Raw genomic sequence first — 22,845 nt, 5'->3', positions numbered from 1 at the left:
GATTCTAAAATATTCAAAATAGTGCAATATTTCTATTAAAATTTTATTAAATATTCATATATGCATATTTCTTTATTTCATTATTGATGACAATATTTAAAAATTAAGGTGATTTGTTGAAAATGCATGTTGACTGTTTCGATATGGCCCCCACAATTAAGTGGATCGTATCACAGCATGATTTCTATGATAAGTAATTGGGTGAAAATTATTGTGCTACATAAAAAACGAAAAATCCTAAAAGAACTATAAAATTGTCTTCAAAATTTTAAATGATTTACTTGAAAAATGTTGCATTTATTGCTTATTTGTGACAATTTTCTAACAGTCGTATGCGCAGAAGCGGAGTTTAAATATCGGTGGTTTTTGCACACGGCACATTCTTTCTCATGGCAGAATGAACTTCCGTCAGTAGTAACGCAAACCTCCTTGAACATAGTGTACTTTTTTCGAGACAAGGCTACAAGTGGGAGCTACTTTCACGCAACTTAAATACAGATATACTTTTATATGATATAAAAATGAAGGAGTGTGGAAAGTGCGGCAAGACTGTGTATCCAACAGAGGAATTAAAGTGCTTGGACAAGGTGAGTTGAATTTTTTAGGGCCCCCCAGTAGTCGAGTAACCTGCACATTTTTGGTAATCTTCAGTACCTCAGGTCCATATTCACGACGTGCAAATTGTCTTGCATTTTTCTCCAAATGAAAACTTAAATAAATTTTGCAATTATATCCCGCTCGCGCGCCTGGCTTCAGATGATTACTTGAAAATGGTTACTTTGCACAAGATGCAATGGGCGGGGTGTTACGATTATTGAGGCGCCAGTAAAGGGAAAATGGTTACTATAGTTTGTTTAAATTCAACATAATAATTTACAAGACATATGTTCGACTGTTTTCACATCGGAATTCGACAAAAAGGGTTGATGTTAAATGTAATTTGAATGATTCAGTAAAATGACAGTAAGCAAATTACGAGTTTTTCTTTTAGTGCTGTGAAAATTTATACATTATGGTATTGTACCGTGTTAGTGGGACAGGTGCTAGACAGGTAATGGAATTGTTTTGTGTATAATTGCCTGCAGATCAGATAATAATTATTGATGTTACACAGAATGGAGTTGACCTATATTAGAATAATATTTAAACATCTATATTCCTTTAAGATGAATGCATAGTCATATGAAACAATTTACCATGGATAATTTTTATGGTTTCATACTCAACAGACATGTACTTTAATGAAAGGTGGTAGACTTAACTCATTAACCCCTGGCACCGCGTTTATGTAGCAGGAGGCAGTAGCCTACTGCTGAGCTCTATAGCATCAAGGTCATGTATGATACACTAAAGTGGGTGGTATTATAGAAAGAATAGACAGATGTAGCTCTACAATGATACCAAATAATTTGGACGTTTTAGTTGCATTACAGAAATACAGAGGGAAAAACCTAATTTTTTTTACCTGTTTTTTATCCAAAATTCGCTCATGGTCAGAATCTGATTTTGTATCAGGATTTTAGACCTTTTGGCCTCAGACCAGTCTGTACTGCACACAGACGGGTGAACTTTTGCAAAAAGTAGGATACGGTGGGCATTTGGAAATGATGGGTCCGTTAAGCAAATTTAAAAAAAAAAAATCCAACTTTTTAACCCAACTAGACATTAGGCTAATGGAAAATCTCTTGGAAGTCAATGTATTAGCAGATATGCAGAAATAGCCTCCAAAATGTGTTTCCTACTCGCATTTCAGGCGAAAACTACAAAAACCTCCAGGGGTTAATGAGTTAACCATCTCACCCAAAGTCAGTGTTCTTTCATGAGTAATTTTTTTTCAGTAGTCAGTGAAGTTTCAAATATAGCCACTGTGTAGTTCAGTTGAGAAAGATTATTTGCTTGGCTGCCATATATCTGGTCTGCATTCTTTGAATGTTTTTTTCTTCAAGTCATAATATGTAGAATTGGTACTCAAAGCCTGGTTAAAGGCGGAGTTAAAAAAAAAAAACTGTTCCAGGCCCTCAATCCCTGCCTCACATTGGATTGGGTGGGCAAGCATGCTATGAAATGGCATTTGTAGGGTGTGGGGAAGTGCTTTTTATATTGCTCCAGGACCTCTACCAACTTGCTCTGGACTTGGGCAAAATGTTACACTTTCACTGTATTATCACATATGCTAAGTTTTCTGGGAGATCAGTGTTCATACTACAAGAGATTGGGACCAAATCAGGGAGATTAGCATAACAGCCATTTGTGTCATAAATTTAAGTATGAAACTACACATTGTACCAAAACTACATATATTAAATACAATGAATAATAGTTACTCCGCTTTATTAATTTTCTTATGTTATTTTCACTTTGCTTCACACATTTCCATTCATCTATCCAAGCACTGTTTAACTTGCAAACATTTTTTCGATGGTTTACTTTCTTCCAAATCTATTAGCATATTTTTCAACATGGTACCAAAATTATTATATTTCCAAATAGTTCAAGAACTGTTTTATGCAAGTCAGGTTGTCAGCAATCTGCTATACATGACAAATTACTCAATATTGAAATATTGATGAGTAAAACAACTTACATGTGTACAATAAATGCATTGGCTTTTGTCACACAGCCATTTGATAGCTTGTTAGGTCAGTAACAACTTGATTGACAGTTGACAATAGTTGTAAACAGTCTGTTGATTGTTGTTTTAGCTGGAAATACCTATGCTTGGTAGATGTTGTTTTAGCTATAAAAAACCTATGTTCAGCAGATTTATGAACTCCTGGAGTGTTTGTTGCCAAATTGGTAGATCAAAATATTGAAGCCAGAATCAAACGACTACTGGATAATCCGGGAGATTTGGCATGTATGCATTACCCCTGTAGTAATACAATCTTAAGATCTGTTAATAGTTATATTTATAATCTCAGGTAGAAAATTACCGCTGATGAATTACAAAATAGTTATTGATTTTTTGATTCATTAAAGTTGTTTCAACTTTATTTAAAATAAAACATACATATTAATTGCATCATAGGTTCATGCTTGATAATGGATAATGTTTCCATATGTTTTTGACGTAGCAACATATAAAAAAAATGTGTTGCATATTTGATATAGTTATCACAGGGGGTAGAAAAATAATGAAAATTATTTGTTGTCCCTGGGCTACTAGCTTTGAAGAAAATAAGTGTCACATGTGTTTACACATTTATTTAACCTATATGAGATCGATAAATAAAAGATAATGAAACAGTATCCTTTTTTGATGTGTTTGTAGATTGATAAACCGGGCCACTAAACCTGTAATGGTATTGATTTGTAACCACCCATCAGACTTATTCAGACTTGACAGCTGATTTACTGCACTAGATGTCTTATTGCTGATTTACTGTACTTCATTGTCTTATTGCCCATCAGCTGTCTAGATGGATCAGAAACATATATGTGGGTCTTATTGTTGTTAATCCCATACTATGTATGTGTGTGTCTTATTGTTGTTAATCCCATACTATGTATGTGTGTGTCTTGTTGTTAATCCCATACTGTGTATGTCTGTGTCTTATTGTTGTTAATCCCATACTGTGTATGTGTGTGTCTTATTGTTGTTAATCCCATACTGTGTGTGTTCCATTCTAATATCTAACATGATAGTGGATTTGAAATATTCTCTGATGACCAGATGGCACTTTCACATTGGAAGAAAATGGTTACCCTGCATTAACTTTTTAATTGTCCAGGGCTCCGGGATGGTACCTTTTTCTACCACCACTGTCATCATAGCTGGTGTTGATTAGCAAAGCACATCATATAAAATGTGAGATGCTTATCCCATGTGTTCATCTTTTAGTATATACTCAACATTTCATGAATACTTTTGTGGGTATGATGATCTAATTTATACATGTCAAATGGACTCCCATTTGAAGAGAGATGTTCATCCCTACTGGCCGTAGAGTATGTAGTTGTTATATCCAAAAAGTTAGATCCTCCCGATAAACAGTACTTTTTGTTCATGAGCTCACATCTGTATGTGTAGAAGAGCTGGACTTGAGTGCTGATGTACTCTTGTATAGAGTCATCAGGCTGTCACTGGTTTTGGGATCTATTGGACTGGGTCACCTTCACTTCCAATAGAATTTTAACATGGTTTTGGGATCTATTGGACTGGGTCGCCTTCACTTTTAATATAATTTAAACTTGGTTTTGGGATCTATTGGACTGGGTCGCCTTCACTTCCAATAGAATTTAAACTTGGTTTTGGGATCTATTGGACTGGGTCGCCTTCACTTTTAATAGAATTTAAACTTGGTTTTGGGATCTATTGGACTGGGTCACCTTCACTTCCAATAGAATTTAAACAAGAAAGATGATGACTGAATGAATGTGGAAACTTTCCCTCCCATCTGCTGGAGTGGTCTAGTCACCCTGGTCCCTGACCAGTTTCGTTACTAATGTAAGTTCAGAGGGAATTGTTCTGGTCGATTTATTTGTTTAATTGACCCAGTCACTCATCATCTTACTTAATTTGTACATGTCAGATGTATATAGGCAGCAGGTTATGTTTGGCATACTTCCTGTTTGTTAATAAAACATGATGCCTCACCTTTACAAGTGATGGTATGGTGTGTTGGTGTCATGATTGGTTTAGATTCATTCATAAAAATGTATATATAAGTAAAAGTGCAAGAGGACACAGTAGTAATTTGTACAAGTGGATAAACCTTGTACTATCTTGATGGATGGGTAACTTAAATAACTAGATACTAACTCTGTTAACTAGTTCTGCTGCACAACATTGTGATTAGAGTGGTACCCCTCATTTTTTGAGTCACTCCTTCTGCTTTAGGAAATTGAGTACTATGGATACCATATGGATATGAAGTAAGAAACACATAATTAATTTTTAAATATTTAATATTTACTTTACAGGTTACATGCATGATATGGGAACAAAATGATAACATTACATTGATTTTATTTAAAATAATTATGAATAATCGAAAAACATAATACAAAAACCATTGATGAAACATTATCAGGGAAATCCGGTAACAACCACCTGTCTGTAAGTATCGTTCTCCATTCATTCCATTTTTCCACTGCTGTATAACGGATAATGTTTATTTTAATCTTTCTGAATTCAAATTCTCTTTTCATATCGTCAGATTGCTTTGACTTTTTTCTTCCAAACTGAGAATGTGTGACAACATTTTGTACTTTCTACAACAACTTGTTCCTTCATCAGCAACTATACCACTCAAAGTAGTTTCTTGTTCTTGCACAAAATGCTGTTCACAGGAAGTAGGTTCTTTGACTGCCTACCTGGAACTCATTCCTCCAATCAGCTTACTTGTACTGTCCTGCTCTCGAACTTAGATAGCCTTTGACCATGTTGATGTACTTGACAGATACCAAGTAAACAAACACATTGAGTAGCCAGTGTATAAATGTCAAATGGATCATGGATAAGCATGAAAACTGATTACAGTCCGATTAGCCTTGGGTTATCAGTACCAAAATGGATTTGACTTGTCACATGTCGATGGTACCTTCAGGGTTCTAAGAGGTGATTGATAAAGGTGCAGGGGAAATGTGTCTGATGAGCACATAAGCTCTGACTAAAGTTTAATTTCCTGAAAATTAATTTTTATAAGTATTTCATGCTACAGCTACTTCTTAATGTAAAGGATATACATGAAGTTATAATATGACTGGTTGCTTTAAATTGAACAAATAAAGGAATTTACTTCCTTATTAGTAGGGAAGCCGAAGTAGTTGGTGGGTCATGTGACACATTCCAAGGGTTGTGGGTTTTAGTGGAGTCAGTACACCAATATTGCGTGTTTTGTACTGACTACAACATTTGACTTCAGTTATTTCAGAACTGTGTCAGTAATCAACACCATCAGTGGATGTCAAGTTTTAAAGCCAGTTTTTGAACTCCATTCAATTAAAGGTCTAATGCTGCTTTATCAGGTACATAATCCCAATGTCAGCCTCTCCCTGCCATAAAGAGCCTTTTATTATTTACACTTTAAATGGTAGGGTGAGGAAGAGAGGAAAGAAAGACTTGATTGTATTCTTTTGTTAGAGTAATGATATAACATATTGAAAACTTTAGTAACTCAAATGTTTCTCATGGTTCCATCAAAAGCCATATCTTCACCAGAAATTAAGAAATAAAAATGATACTAAAGACAGACATAGAAATTTTGGGCCCCTATCTGTTGAGATTTTTGAAGTTCTGTTGCAGTTGACTGCATACAGAAATAATGAATTGTATTACAACTTTGCTTTCACAATAGGTTGATGTATGACTCTCTGCAGTTTTGTTATTGTGGTTCCTTTGTATTGTATTGTATCATAAAGGTGCAGAACATAGAAAAGAAATGTTAACTCTAGTATTTCTAGTGTAGATATGAAACTGAGCGATACCTTTGCTTGGTTACATGCACTTAGTATGTTGGGAAAAGTTTAAAGGTTGCAAAAGGTTGAGACCTTTGCTTGGTTACACACACTTAGTGTGTTGGGAAAAGTTTTAAAGGTTTCCACAACATTTACTTACATGTTACAGCTAGGGGTGAAATGATTACCAGTTTGATTACCAGTAAACAATATATCAAACTTTTTCTATATCAATAATAGGTGTGACAGGGTGATACATACAATTTACTTCAATCCTTAGCAGTCGAGAATGCTTATTAGTTGTTTGCGTTTTTATTCATTAAATTGAAAATTCATCTGAGAAAACTATTGGCAATATCCACTCACCTTCTAGACAATAACAAACAAAAGGTGACCAACTCATATGATTTGACATCTGCCCCCCCCCCCCCCCCCCCGATTAGTTTATTTCATGATGATGCTCAACCATTGATAATGTATATCAATTTAAAGAAGACATTCCAGGTTTTCTCCTAATGTATGCTCAACCATTGATAATGTATATCAACCTAAAAAGACATTCCAGGTTTGCTCCTAATGTATAATGATTTACACACTTTACTGATCATTTAATAACCACTACATGAAGTTTTTCTGTTCTCTTCACATTGGTTCAACTTGGATCGAGTGTGAGGACCACACAGTATGTCATGCAGTGAAATGAACTACATTCAGTTTTGATTAGTGGTTATTGCTTGTTCAAGTCCACAGTAAAACAATCTGAAATAACTAGCTTATTCACAGTGTGACACACCAGAAGTATTGGCATCCAAACTCGATCTAATTAGAAAGCAACAGAAAACATTGCTTGATAGTTACTGGATCTGTAAAGTACTTAAATCGTACATGGGAACACGTTTAGAATGTCTTCATTTATGCTGATATATGTATTCGGCAACAGAATGTGCCAGCAGGATAAAAAAATAAAATAACAGAATTGGTAAGTTATAGTCACGTTTTTAATTTTTAGAATGGGAGTTGTGTTGTCAATAATTTCCTTTTTCACGGGCAAAAATGAGCAACAGTAGCTGTTGCAGTTCTTTGCACCTGTATGAAGAGTCATGTGAAGGATTTGGTTGTTAGTCATCCACACTCAAGTGTGTTAAGATTTTACTTGCACAAGGAAATTGCATTTCTGTTTTGATGATAACAAAGTAATGCATTCGAATTTAAGTGAATACATCAAACTAGTAATAAGGTGTTTTAAAGGCATTCATGGTGTGCGTAACAAATGGCCTGATGACCAAGACAAGTCTTGCCTCTGTTCAAATGGAGCAGCCTGAAATAGCCTAAAAGACAGAATAAAAGTCGTTGACACAAAACAGGTCATCATTCTGGAAGCATTTCTTTTTCTTCATCCGTAATCTGTATGCTCAAAATACAGCCAATACATCAACACGTATAAAACAGCACATCCATATCAGTGAGAGACCTTCAAAAGATGAATGGACCATCAAGTTCCTGAGTCTGTCATTAATGTATTGCATCGTTGGTTGTGTATTGCGAATCATATTGATGCAAGAGATGCATTATTTCGTCCCTGGCTATGCCTAACTTTTTTTGCATATGCAACACAAAATACCTCTGGCATTGATTGGGTCCAGTTAAAACAGACTTTGAACAGACAATCAAAAGGAAACTTCTAAATTATATAGATAAACATCAGCCTGAGAAGGCCATTACTATATGTTGCAATAAAATTTGTAATGGACAGATCATATTGCATGTACAATGGGAGGAGTAAAAGTATTTTTGGATGGACAAGTAAGGGGAAATAAACAGTGCTGAAAGAAAATTTATTGAATACACATGCCTAGGGCTGATACAGGTTTGCTAGGGATCTTCTTTTCTCTTTTATCCAGGGACTGCTAGCCCTTGCAAAAGGGAAAGATGGAATGGGTGATCAAAAAACAATTTTCAGTAGTGTCAAGTTATCACCTATGCATGCATCAGCAGACATGAGAACTTGAAGATAATTCAAGGGAAAAGACATGAGAACTTGAAGATAATTCAAGGGAAAAAAGTTTTGATGATATTTTACTTGCATGCTTCGTGATCGAATATAATCTATAAATCACTCGTACCAAGAAGTACACCATCTTCAACAAAGACATTTAGTGTTGCTGAGGCATGGTAAACTTTGCCAAAATTCTTCAGATCATTGTTTTATTCCAGCCGGTTAAAAGATTCCTGTCATTTGCATTTAAAATTCTTTATAAGAAGATACGTTTAAGGGGTTGTATAGAATTTGCATGTTCACTTTTGATTCTTTTATGAGGTTGGGGATAAATCACCTTGGGGGCAAACTATTTAAATTTTGGGTGCAGATGGAACAACAAAAAATCCTGGTTTGAAAGGCCACTACTTGTTTCTAAATTGTATGGAAATTAACTGTGTGAATAGCCATTGATGAGTGATAATTCTTTTATAACACCTTGCTAAATATAAGGGCATTTTATTACACCTTGCTGATTACATGGATGTTATATCATGCTTGTCTGGGCATGCATATGGAATTTGTGGAAGTCTGGGATATTGGCCTTCAGCATTTGAGGTGTCACATCTGTAAATTCAGGTGTTTAGTAATATGCCAGGGATATCTAGGGTTGCCAATGTATTGTTTCATCTGTAAGCTCTTTCCATTGTATGATGGCATGTTTGATCAATATAATCTGTGCTGTCTGTCAAGTTCCATATGTTCATTGCACATTTGAAATGATTGATATTATCACTATGAGAACACTCACTCATATAGCACCTTTTGATCAAATGCTCCCTTAACTTGACTTGGTGACTAAATAATCATGCAACATTTTTGTAAAACGGCATCGTTAGTATCTCAGTAGTTGAAACTGTCCTGTTGCACCTATTTTTGTTATGAAGTTTCGGCAAAATACCCTATCAAATTTTTAAAATGTTTAATTTCAAAAGTAAAATATCAATTTTAGACCAGGTTTATTAAATTTTTATCCAGATCTCTGGCTGCTTGTTTACCCGTTTCATGGTTCTCTTGCGAATTTTGAAAATTGCTGTCCAAGAGTCCTTCTTTGGAAAACTTTTTGATTCCAGCCCTGAAACTTGGAGTGACAATAGGAATACTTTTTCCATGTTAATTCCGAATATTATATGTGTTATTGTGTTGCTGTTATATATGTCATCAGATTGATAATGCTCATTCAGTGTGAACTATTTAGCATTATATTAATAACCAAATGAAAAATTTGGATGGCTGATAAATGAGGAATGAAAAATTAGGACAGTTAATAATCATGATTGTGACATTGCAACTCTAACCATTCTCAGTGCCTTTACCTTGCCATTCTTGAATTTTTTGTGCACCTGAATGGAATCCAGGAAGAGATTGCATATTCTTTTCTATATTTTATTTAATTACCTTTATTCTGTTTCAAATTAATACATTTTCCAAGACACAGGAAGAAGGAACACATGGCCATATTCCATTTACTTTCTTTTCATCCTATCTTTAAACAACCAAGCATATTACATTCACTTTTTAACAAACTTAAACCTATTTCTTCACAGCAGGTTTAGGATCGAAATCCTTAAGTACTGGTGTTCCTTGAGTTTTCCTCTAGAGTAGTGACACCATCTGCATAAAGTTCATCATATTCCGTTGTTTTGTTTTTCGGAACTTGCGAATGTCCTGTTTCATGGTTGATAATATTGGTATCTCTGTTTCTTTGGCTTTTTTTTCCTTTATGCTTCTCCTAATTTCTCTTGGATATTCTCGTAATAATTATGCTAATCTCCTGCCATGTCAATTGCCATCGAAAAAATACACATATCATAATCAGTAAAAAAAAACTCCTGGCACTGAAAAACAGCAATTTTATGATGATTTGTGACAGTGAACATGGGAGTTAATTTTCCTCTGGCAAACAAAACAAGCCTTAAAATCTTGGCACTGTTTTTCCAAATATGGTAGACATTAAAATGAATGTGCTGCAAACATTGTGTAATGATTTATAATATGATGGATTAAAACTGTGCCGAGTAATCTTTATCAAAGTCAAATCACACACATGTATAATTAGTACTTTGATCAAATTGACCATTAGGTAGATTAACTCATTAACCCCTGGAGGATTTTGTCATTTTTGCCTGAAATGCAAGTGGGAAACACGGTTTGGGAGGTTATTTCTCAATACATCCTAATACATCAACTTCCAAGATATTTCTGGCTGACCTAATGCCCAGCTGTGTTAAGAAAGTCTTTTTTTCACTGGCTATTTTGCTTGCGCATGAGCAAAAGGGTAAAAGTTTGAGTTGTTTTTTTTTTGTTGCTTAACGGACCCATCATTTTCGTATCCAGACCACTTTTAATTCCAAATGCTCATCTCATCCTACTTTTTGCAAAGGTTTGCCTGTCTGTGTGCTGTTCAGACTAGTCTGCCTTAGATCTGAGGCAAGAAGGATTAAAATCCGGAAACAAAATCAGATTCCGACAGCTAGCGAATGTTTGGTGGAAATAAATTGGTTAAATTTGTTTTGTTTTTCCCTCTGTATTTTGTAGTGCAGCTACCTTACTGTAATACCACCCGCTTTAGTGCATCATACATGACCTTGACACTACAGAGCTTGGAAGTAGGCTACTACCTCCTGGCATGTAAACGAGGTGCCAGGGGTTAATGAGATAACAAATGTCATAATCTTGTCTACTAAGATCTAATCTTTGCAACTTAACCTGATCGTTTTAAAATTACTTTATCTTTCTTTAATAACTTATATAATACATGATTGATACTCATTTTCTAGAAATGGATCAAATAAAAGATCATTTTGCAGACCAAAAACAATCTTATGTACCAAGGACTCAGCTGTTGGATAATGTGTGCATCAAAATGAAAAGTATGCATACATGTACCTCTGTTGATTTTGGCATCTTGGAGAACCATATTTCTATGCAGTAACGTTTGGGCACAAGAGAAAAAGTAAACTTTGCAGTCTAAGGTTTAGTTTCTCTCCTACTATATAATAAAGCTGCACAGAATTTGGAATATGATTAACTAGCTGTTGTGTGGCAGCTGCATGGTTCAGACCCTCAGGCGATCTTACCACACACAGTACAGTTATTCTGTGATGTGGCAGCTGCATGGTTCAGACCCTCAGGCCATCTTACCACATGCAGTACAGTTATTCTGTAATGTGGCATAGCTGTAAGGTGCTATGGAACTTGTAGGAAATAATTTATCAAAGACCACAGAGCTGATGGAAGTGACAGTGCCTGTTTCCACCCTTTCCTTTCTTGTCCTGCCCATTGTTATGCTCTTTCTTTTGTCTCACATTTTGAATCCAGACTTTGACAAGTGGATCTTCTCTTTTGACTTGCCTGTGAAATAAATCAAGAGAAATGGTTGTAGTCACTATATAAGATTTAGCAGTCAGAGCTTGGTACAACATTTAAGCCATTATTTCATCATCTTAGGAATACTGTTTTATCCACCATTGCATATACGTTTACTTTGATTATAAAATGACATTACAGGCCACACAACACAAAATCATTCATTACAAGCCACACAACGCGATATCATTCATTACAGGTCACACAACATCTTAGCATTCATTACAGGCCACACAACACCACAGCATTCATTACAACATCATAGCATTAATTACAGGCCACACAGTACCATAGCATTCATTGCAGGCCACATAATACCATAGCATTCATTGCAGGCCACACAATACCATAGCATTTATTACAGGCCACACAACACCATAGCATTCATTACAGGTCACACTACCATAGCATTCATTATAGGCCACACAACACCACAGCATTCATTACAGGCCACACAGCACCACAGCATTCATTACAGGCCACACAACACCATAACATTCATTGCAGGCCACACAATAACATAGCATTCATTACAAGCCACACAATACCATATCATTCATTGCAGGCCACACAATACCATAGCATTCACTGCAGGCCACATAATACCATAGCATTCATTACAGGCCACACAATACCATATCATTCATTGCAGGCCACACAATACCATAGCATTCATTATAGGCCACACAACACCACAGCATTAATTGCAGGCCACACAATACCATAGCATTCATTGCAGGCCACACAACACCATAGCATTCATTACAGGCCACACAATACCATAGCATTCATTACAGGCCACACAACACCATAACATTCACTGCAGGCCACACAATACCATAGCATTCATTGCAGGCCACACAATACCATAGCATTCATTGCATGCCACACAATACCATAGCATTCATCATAATACCACAGCATTCATTGCAGGCCACACAACACCATAACATTCATTGCAGGCCACACAATACCATAGCATTCATTGCATGCCACACAATACCATAGCATTCATTACAGGCCATACAATACCATAACATTCATTGCAGGCCGTTCAACTAAGAGGAATTATTCTTTGCGTAAACAATCCCCGATTTCTTTTTTTCAAGCATTAACTCAGTTGAGAACTTTCTTTCACTGAACTTAGGCAGATAATTCCAAAAAGGTATCATACTGTGTTGGAGATGTTTCCATTGTTTAGGTCACCCTTTCTGCAATGAGAAAACACTTGTCTGTGTTAGATGCACCATCCCTCTCTTTTCTAGAATTTTTCAAACATTTGCATTGGTCCAAAATAAGATAGCTGTACACATTGTCTTACACTTCCTCTCTTTACAGTTGAAAAGAATAAGTGTAAACTATCAAACAGGAACACCATTGTATCAAATATTTTATTTTTCAAATCAGTTTTCAGATATTTTATTCTTTATCTAGTGAGTTTGGAAACATTTTATAAAAGAAGCAAGCAAGGCGAAATGCAAGCTTCCCAACATTAAATTAGTAACGGAAAAATTTCAAACCCACTGAATCATCTCAAATTGAAACAACCACTCACAAAGTATTCATAATGTCAAGGAAACTAAATATCCCAATAGTATTAATGTATCCAAATTTAATAAATTAGCCACATTGATTGTTATTGTTGTTGTTGTTGTAAGGTTTAACACCATTTTTCAGCACAAGATAGTCTATACAGTACATGGCAGCCACTATAAATGGTGCAGGAAGTTGTTGTTGTTATTTGGTTTAATGCCATTTTTCAGCACAAGATAGGCTATACATGGCGGCCAGTATTAATGGTGGAGGAAGAACTCTGGGAAAACCCCAGAAAGAACCACCGACCCACGAGAAGCTTGGTGCAGGAAGACTCCAGGAAAACCCCAGAAAGAACCACCGACCAACGAGAAGCTACTGGCAAGCTTTCTCGCATGCCTACGTTGGCCGAACCTGAGACTCAAACCCACTCAGACAGAGGTGAGATGGCAATGATCCGTAACGGTGAGCGCTTGAGATCACTCGGCTTTAGAATTGTTTTAGTCAAACACATTTAACCAAAGAAGTGATGGAGAGTTGCTGTTTTTGTTTACCTATAGACTGCCTTAGTACTAAACAAACATTTTTGGTCTTCATTTGAAGATAAACAGGGAAAATAAGACCAACATTTGTTTGGTTTATAGTCCGAATCTCCTCCACCTTAAAAATAAATAATTCATCAAGACTCCAAGATTGACTTGTAATTAGGTTTAGATGACTTTCTTTGCAGTGTTTTCAATCTGACTTAGCAAGGGTGGTGGTGGATACATTCACAAAGGAGGCGGAGAAAAAATGATGAATTCAGTTGCATCATTAACATCTATGAATTCGGTCATCTATTAGTATCAGTGAATACAGTTTCCTCATTAACATCGATGAATTTGGTCATCTCTTAGTATCAGTTTATTCAGTTGCCTCCCTAACATCAATGAATTCAGTCATCTCTTAGTATCAATGAATTCAGTTGCCTCCTTAACATCAGTGAATTCATTCATCTCTTTGTATCAGTTAATTCAGTTGCCTCATTATCATCGATGAATTTGGTTATCTATTAGCATCAGTGAATTCAGTTGCCTCCTTAACATCAGTGAATTCGGTCATCTATTTGTATCAGTTAATTCAGTTGCCTCATTATCATCGATGAATTTGGTTATCTATTAGCATCAGTGAATTCAGTTGCCTCATTAACATCGATGAATTCGGTCATCTATTAGTATCAATGAATTCAGTTGCCTTGTTATCATCCATGAATTCAGCCTCTTTATAAAAATTGTTGAATTCAGTAGCCATATTAATGTCACTTAATACATTAAACAAATATTTGGAAAGGTATTTGTTTGAGCTCAATATTTCTCCTCCAAGAACTGCTTGTCATACCCTGTCTCCCTGTCTGGGCCCGTCATATTTACATAGGGCAAGTGATTCTTAAACAGCCACTTGCCTCCAGCCCATTGTGTGTGTGTTTGATGGAGCACTGGGGTACTTTGTCCATAGATAGAGGTCATTATTTGCAATACAGCAGGGGAAAATAAAGCATTGGTTTGTGCATAAACCAACAGGTGCATCTTGTACTCCAAGTGCAAAGACTTCATGAAGATCAAGGTTGTTCTGATTGTGCTGGAGCATTTTGTCTGAAACAATTTTCAGAAACAGCCTGTAGTTCTGTCTGGCATAATGGGCCTTGGAGCAGTAGAGGAAGCTTGTACATGTGCACATGTACCATAAGTTATTAGCTATCAGTTCTGGGGGGATTCCACTGGCAGTAATTACCCATATACTGTTCCATTGTGCTTTGTCTATACCAATTAGTGCATATCATGTGTGCATCCTGGGTTCTTTCTTGACCAATTAATTTCAAGTATAATGTGTAAATTGTTCATTTTCTTTGGTCTTTGCTTGAAAATTAATTGGCTTTGAGGGAATAGTAAAGATTATCTTATGGAATAACGATTAGACTTGCAGGTAACTTGGGCCATCATTTGAATGATGTGTCAATATTAAACACCCTTAAAATGTTGAGGTAAAGTGTAGTTTTGATTCTTTTAATACACTTTTTATTTTGCTTATTATCCCAAATATTGCTTTTGTATGCTAACTTTGATGAGGAACATTGATGTAGCATAATTAAAAGTTATTTTTCCTTTGGAATTTACAGGTTGGGTCAAGAAGATTTATTTGATTAATCATGTGATATAGCTATTACAGCCTTGTGAGACATTATTATTATTATTATTATTATTATTATTATTATTAATTTCATGAGTAGGTATCTTGCATCTAAAACATCTGGATAAAAAAGTTAATTACTAAATGTACTTTTTTTTAACACATTAACCCCTGGAGCTTGTGTTAGAAACATCGGTTTTCATTGGCTATTTGACTCGCGCATAAGCAGAAGGGTAAAAGTTGGATTTTTTTGTCAATTTTTATTTTTATTTTTATTTTTTTTGCTAAATGGAGCCATTATTTTTGTATGGAGACCACTCTTTATTCCAAAATGCCCATCTTATCCTACTTTTTGCAAAGGCTCATCTGTCTGTTTGCAGTTCATACCGGTTTGCCTTAGATCTGAGACCAAAAAGTCTAAAATCCAGACACAAAATCGGATTCCGACCACTGGCGAATTTTGGGTAGAAAAAAGTCGGGTCCAAAATATGAGCTGTTTTTCTTCTGTATTTTGTAGTGCAACTAGATGTTCCAGATTATATGGTATCATTGTAGAGCTATATCTGTCTACCTTTCTATAATACCACCCACTTTAGTGTATCATGCATGACCATGACGCTACAGAGCTTGGCAGTAGGCTACTACCTCCTGCCCTGTTGTCGCTAGGGGTTATTGTGTTAAAAATCAGACCCTGGAGATATATCTGCCTTGATAACTCTCCAAAATAGAATGCTGTACCTGTTTATCAACTTTATGTTGCAATACATGAATATTGGATGCCATACTATGCTGGTATCAGATCACATATAAGGAATGGAGAGTCAGTTGTATCTGTTTGTAATCTCAAAATAGCTAGCTTTTCAGAGTACTTGGTGGCCAAGCAGTTTCTAGTTTCCATAGTACAAAAGTAAGGAACTTAGCATTTTAGTTTCTGATGGGGTTGGGTTTTCACCTCCAGCTAGGTATGTTATTTTAGTTATTAAAAGAATCATGTTGAGAAGTGTGAAACATATCCTGGTTATTAGCATCCCAGGTGTCCCTCTACAAAAATAGTAGGCGGTCTGTATCTACTTGCCGTTTGAAAACAACATAGACCTTGGTGTTTTTATTTCCAGGTAAATGGTTACATGTGTGCAAAACAGTCATATTACCCATGAATTTGTAGGTTATGCTATAGGTATATATTAGCTTGAAATATAAGCAAAATGAACAGTGTAAACCCTGATTGGTGTATACTTTGCTTGCTTGTATGTAGTCTTTGATTGATATTGGTACATACATTGCTTGTTTGCTTGTATGTAGTCACTGATTGGTATACACATTGTTTGCTTGCTTGTATGTAGTCTTTGATTGATATTGGTACATACATTGCTTGTTTGCTTGTATGTAGTCACTGATTGGTATACACATTGTTTGCTTGCTTGTATATAGTCTTTGACTGATATTGGTACATACATTGCTTGTTTGCTTATATGTTAATAAGTCACTGATTGGTATACACATTGTTTGCTTGCTTGTATGTAGATACTGATTGGTATTGGTACATACATTGCTTGTTTGTTTGTATGTTACTAAGTCACTTATTGGTATACACATTGTTTGCTTGCTTGTATGTAGATACTGATTGGTATTGGTACACACATTGCTTGTTTGCTTGTATGTTACTAAGTCACTGATTGGTATACACATTGCTTGCTTGTATGTAGACACTGATTGGTATTGGTACATACATTGCTTGTTTGCTTGTATGTTACTAAGTCACTGATTGGTATACACATTGCTTGCTTGCTTGTATGTAGACACTGATTGGTATACACATTGTTTGCTTGTATGTAGACACTGTTTGGTATACACATTGTTTGCTTGTTTGTAGACACTGATTGGTATACATATTGTTTGCTTGTATGTAGACACTGATTGGTATACACATTGTTTGCTTGTATGTAGACACTGATTGGTATACACATTGTTTGCTTGTATGTAGACACTGATTGGTATACACATTGTTTGCTTGTATGTAGACACTGATTGGTATACACATTGTTTGCTTGTATGTAGACACTGATTGGTATACACATTGTTGGCTTGTATGTAGACACTGATTGGTATTGGTACATGCATTGCTTGCTTGCTTGTATGTTACTAAGTCACTGATTGGTATACACATTGCTTGCTTGCTTGTATGTAGTCACTGATTGGTATACACATTGTTTGCTTGTATGTAGACACTGATTGGTATACACATTGTTTGCTTGTATGTAGACACTCATTGGTATTGGTACATGCATTGCTTGCTTGCTTGTATGTAGTCACTGATTGGTATTGGTATACACATTGTTTGCTTGTATGTAGACACTCATTGGTATTGGTATACACATTGCTTGCTTGTATGTAGACACTGATTGGTATACACATTGTTTGCTTGTATGTAGACACTGATTGGTATACATATTGTTTGCTTATTTATATGTAGACACTGATTGGTACATGCATTGCTTGCTTGCTTGTACATATACACTGACTGATATTCACATTGCTTGATTGTAATATTGTGTGAATAGTGTAGACCCTGACTGATGTAGTGCAAACCCTGATTGGTATATACATTGTTTGCTTGTTTGTATGTAGACACTGATTGGTATACATATTGCTTGCTGGTTTGCAAGTAGAGAATGATTGGTACATCCATTGCTTGTATGCAGGCACTGATTGGTATTGGTACATGCATTGCTTGCTTGCTTTTATGGAGACACTGATTGATATACACATTGTTTGCTTGTATGTTTACACTGATTGGTACATGTATACATTGCTTGTTGCTTGTATATAGACACTGATTAGTATATGTAATGTCACCCTCTTAGTAAGAGGGGTGGTTAATAAGATTTGGCTGGTGTTATCTAGGGGATGACCCCCCTTGATTTTATGTCCCGGTGTGAGGGGATAGATTGAACATCAACAGAGAACTGAGCAAGAACCTTGGGAAGAAAAAATGCAATATGAGCCCCCTTGGAGAAGAAAAATAATTTAATCAACAATTAAGTTATGTCAACAGAATTTAATAGCAGTGTCTAATTTGGATTTATTTCATCATAATAATGAGTGGTGAAAACAGCGCATTGTCCACGACTGATTGCATCACCTTCCTCACTTGACCCATGTATCACATCTTCCTATTCTTTCTAGTCTTCCTATTCTGAACATGTCATCTCTTTCTGGACTTTGTCTTTGGACTGTCCCCTCTCTCCCAGAAAGTTGTTTCCTTAAATGACAGAATTAGTCCATAATCTCTATACCTATCACTTCCTATATGTACACAAAATTCCCTCACTTACATACCTTGGAAGCATAACTAGCTATCCAAACATTGCATAAATTCTAACCTAGTTCGATAGATTATCACTCTCATTTCACAGCAGCTGACCATAAATTAACACATGAGCGATGTATCTAACACTACCATATGTCTTTGTCTACGCTACGACATGCTCGATTACTATTGCATAAAATTCACAAAATTCTAGTTCACGGCAATCCCTAACCTACAAGATTATTTAAATATTACAAAATCAGATATAAATATGCAATTATTGTTAACTCACGATAATCAGTATCGTCTTAACGGACAAAGAAAATTATTTCATATAACCCTATGAAATCCTACACATGAAAATTTGGATCACATGCAATCCATCAATTCTATCAATGAACTAGTAACTGTGAACTTAAAGAGACACCTTGCATAACAACTCTAGCATCAACAGATTTCCATGAAATTGAATAAACAATACATAATATGGATCCTAGTCATATCAAACACATTTGCATAAAGCAAACAATGAAAAATAGAAAATTACATGAAAAATTAAAATTGTGTACCTTAATGCTGTTCTCTTTCAGAAATTGTGCATCCAGGCACTAAAACCTGTCTTTTCTTACAAGACAGCCACCTGGACCCCTTTTCTTGTTTGATGAGGAAACAACTATTTTTTTATAAGCTTCCTTAGAGCCAAAGTTCTCTACTCAGGAATTTTGAGACTAAAGAATTTCAAAAACCAAGGTCATCACTTTGAATTCACACTACTTCCAAAGTGTATGCCTTAATTTACTCTGACCAAATTTTTTCCCAAGATAATCATTTCTTTCGTCAGATTTTGGATAGCCTTGAATCTCTGGACTATGTTGCATATCATCTTCCCTTTGAAAATGACTATTTGACATGGGTTTCTATCAAGCAGTTATGATTGGTAGCTCAAATGTTTACTTTCTCAGGACAGCATACCTCAAATCTCAATGAGTCATAGATGCTGGCCTTTCAAGTTTAACACCAACATGGGGGGGGGGGGAAGACATGTCGAAGTGCCCTTCGCAGACTTTTCTGGCTTAAATATGATAAAATTTTAATGCTTTAAGGTTCAATTCTTGTTAAAAATTTGACACTTTCCAGTATACATATTACTTGCTTGCTTGTACATAACAACACTGATTGGTACATACATTACTTGCATGTAACATTGTGTGAACAGTGTAGACCCTGATTGATATAGTGCAAACCCTGATTGGTATATACATTGTTCCCTGGCTTGTAAAATGATTAAAAAAATTTTTTGTAGGTATAATTTTCATCAGTACTTCTGTTCATTGATTGCCGAAGAGATTCTGTTATTTCCACACATAACAACCACCAAATTCACAAAATGGGGAACCCTCTGAAAGGTACCATATATTCTTACTTATAGGTCAATTCTAAATGCAAACTGCACGGACCATGATAATGCACTGGGATATAGGCTTCTAGGAGTAATCAGTAGAATAAACAACATAGATCAGCCATTATTATGTCACTGTTTAAATTTGGATTTGACTTATAAGTGAGTATATACAGTAGCAAATATATGGTATATACTGCTCCATTTGCCTAGTGGTTAGAGTGTCCACCTTGGACGTGGGAGGTTGTGGGTTCGATCCCTGACCGAGTCATACCAGAGACTTACAAAAATGGTACAAACACCTGCCTTGCTTGGCGCTCAGCATTAAGAGGTTAGTGTTAGGACTGGTCAGCCTGGTGTCAAGATAATGTGACTGCGTGGGATATCATGCTACATGTTTGCGGCATGATGTCCCAGTGCTAAACATCACTATAAACTGTCACTGCAGACATCGTAGTGATATGACTGAAAAATTGTTAAAGCTATGTTTAAATCCAAATCACACACACACACACACACAAATATATTGTATAAAAAACTATGTACTGTTTATTTTGGTGTTCTACATATAGCACAGCAGCTGAAACAAGTAACTTAATATTCAGATCTGAATACTTTATGTGAATATTTAAGTAGAATATTGCTATTCAAATATTCATTTAGTTTCTTAATGTGTTCATCAAATAAAAAGAAAAACAAGGCAACTTTAAAGTAGGACAAATTGAATTGGTTCAGCAATCATAGTCATTCAGACAGTCTTGTAAAGGTAACATAATACAGTAAGTTGCTTACATCATCACCATTTCTATTTACTGTCCTTCAGGCTGTCTTGAGATCATACCAGAGGCCTAGTGGTTAGAGCTGGTGCAGATTTGAACCCCCTCCAAGTTATACTAAAGACTTCTAAAAATAGTACTTAAGCTGCCTCCCAAGGCAATCAGCATTAAGAGGTTAGTGTTAGGACTGGTGGGCCTGGTGTCAGGATAATATGACTGGGTGGGAGATCATGCTACATGTCTGCAGCATGATGCCCCTGTGCTAGACAACACTATAAACTGCCACAATGCAGACATCGTAGTGATATGACTGAAAAATTATTAAAGCTCTGTTAAAAATCCAAAACACAGACACTCACTTGAAAAGATAACATACAATACAACAAATTGCTTACATCACCATTTCTATTAGTTGTCATTCAGGCAGTCTGAAAAGATAACATATTATACAACAATTTTTAACAAGTATAGTCATGTGAAGTCGACAAAGAATGAAAATGTAAATCAAGCATTGCTTCAAAAATATGTATACTGTTGATGGACATTTATTCTGTCAAGGGCATTTGTAGTCAATTCTGCATACCATTAATGTTCCCCCCACCCCCACAATTATAGTACTTTGAGAAGTTAATTCAATACACTTGGTCTTGTATTTGTAAGTTGTGTAGTCATTTTACAGCTATGGAATTTGCATGTATGTCTAAAATTTGACTCTCTAATTTGTATTTATTTTCTAATGAATTGCAGATGTCAGCTGCATATCGCCAACATGAACATGGACTAGTTGGTAGAATGCCATTTAAATTGGAGGGGTTATAGAATTTTACTGTTACAATAAAGCTATGTTTCTATTTTTGTTGAGCGTTAGTACAGTGCCATACTGTAATCCTCAGCGTGTATTCTGATGTATTCAGGGATTATTGAACTTCTTTCCTCTCCCATTTTGAAAAAGACAACTTTCTAAGGGGTGGGGTAGGAGTGAGAATTCCAGCCTTTTTATCAAGAAAATGAATGATTTGCTCTCAAACAAAGCTGAGGCAGCTATCTGGTTCCCTGACACCTGGCCTTTGTATAGATAACATTATACTATTTACAGAAAGCCCATAGCCACACCTATAATCTAGTACCCTGATACCAGGCTTTGGTACAGATAACATTATACTGTGTACAAAAGGCCCATGGCCACACCTATATATTGGTTCCCTGATACCTGGCCTTAGTACAGATAACATTATACTATTTACAGAAGGCCCATGGTCACACCTATAATCTGGTTCCCTGGTACCAGGCCTTGGTACAGATAACATTATCCTGTTTGCAAAAGGCTCATGGCAAAACCTATAATCTGGTTCCCTGATACCAGCCCTTGCTACAAAATAACATTATCCTGTTTACAAAAGGCCCATGGCCACACCTATAATCTGGTTCCCTGATACCAGGCCTTGCTAAAAATAACATTATACTGTTTACAGAAGGCCCACCACCATACCTATGAACCATTCATAATAAGATCATTAATAAAATTCTTTTGTCAAGGATCCAGTTAGACCCATCAGCAAAAAAACAAAAACAAACCAAAAACAATAAATACAACAAACAACAACTACTGCAATGTAATTAGAATCAGGCTGTCATAAGGTTCTCCAACTCGCATATGAAAAAGAGGAAGAACAAAGAAACAGTGTACTGAAGTAACTTGCATAAGGCCACTGAAAACAGATTTTCATTGTACATTCATCCATTCCATACCTGCCAACTGCCAAGACAGTTTTTGGCAGGTTTTTTGCAGTACAAACAAAAATTGTTTTTAGCTGGTGGTGGTGGTGGTGGTGGGTGATTGGTGGGGTCAGTGCATGCC

General features: G+C 35.8%; 1 protein-coding gene across 4 annotated transcripts in view; it reads left to right on the top strand.

The window, feature by feature from the left end:
• Positions 1 to 287: 287 nt before the first annotated feature.
• LOC149791200 (LIM and SH3 domain protein F42H10.3-like) overlaps positions 288 to 22,845 on the top strand; it is a 135,135-nt gene continuing 112,577 nt past the window's right edge. For 2 of the 4 annotated variants that reach the window (XM_089969658.1, XM_089969657.1), the window contains exon 1: positions 404 to 587. In XM_089969658.1, coding sequence (XP_089825784.1) covers positions 522 to 587 — 66 coding nt within the window. In that variant the 5' untranslated portion in view covers positions 404 to 521. Of the gene's footprint in view, positions 588 to 997; positions 1,052 to 22,845 lie in introns of those variants that run through there. The other 2 variants (XM_089969652.1, XM_089969653.1) reach the window with 2 other exon arrangements.

The sequence above is a fragment of the Sinohyriopsis cumingii genome, chromosome 9 (assembly GCF_028554795.1).
Source record: "Sinohyriopsis cumingii isolate HCF-2022 chromosome 9, ASM2855479v2, whole genome shotgun sequence".
NCBI classification, from domain to species: domain Eukaryota; kingdom Metazoa; phylum Mollusca; class Bivalvia; order Unionida; family Unionidae; genus Sinohyriopsis; species Sinohyriopsis cumingii.
Note: the sequence above shows the minus strand (reverse complement) of the source record. Positions and strands in the feature narration are given on the sequence as shown.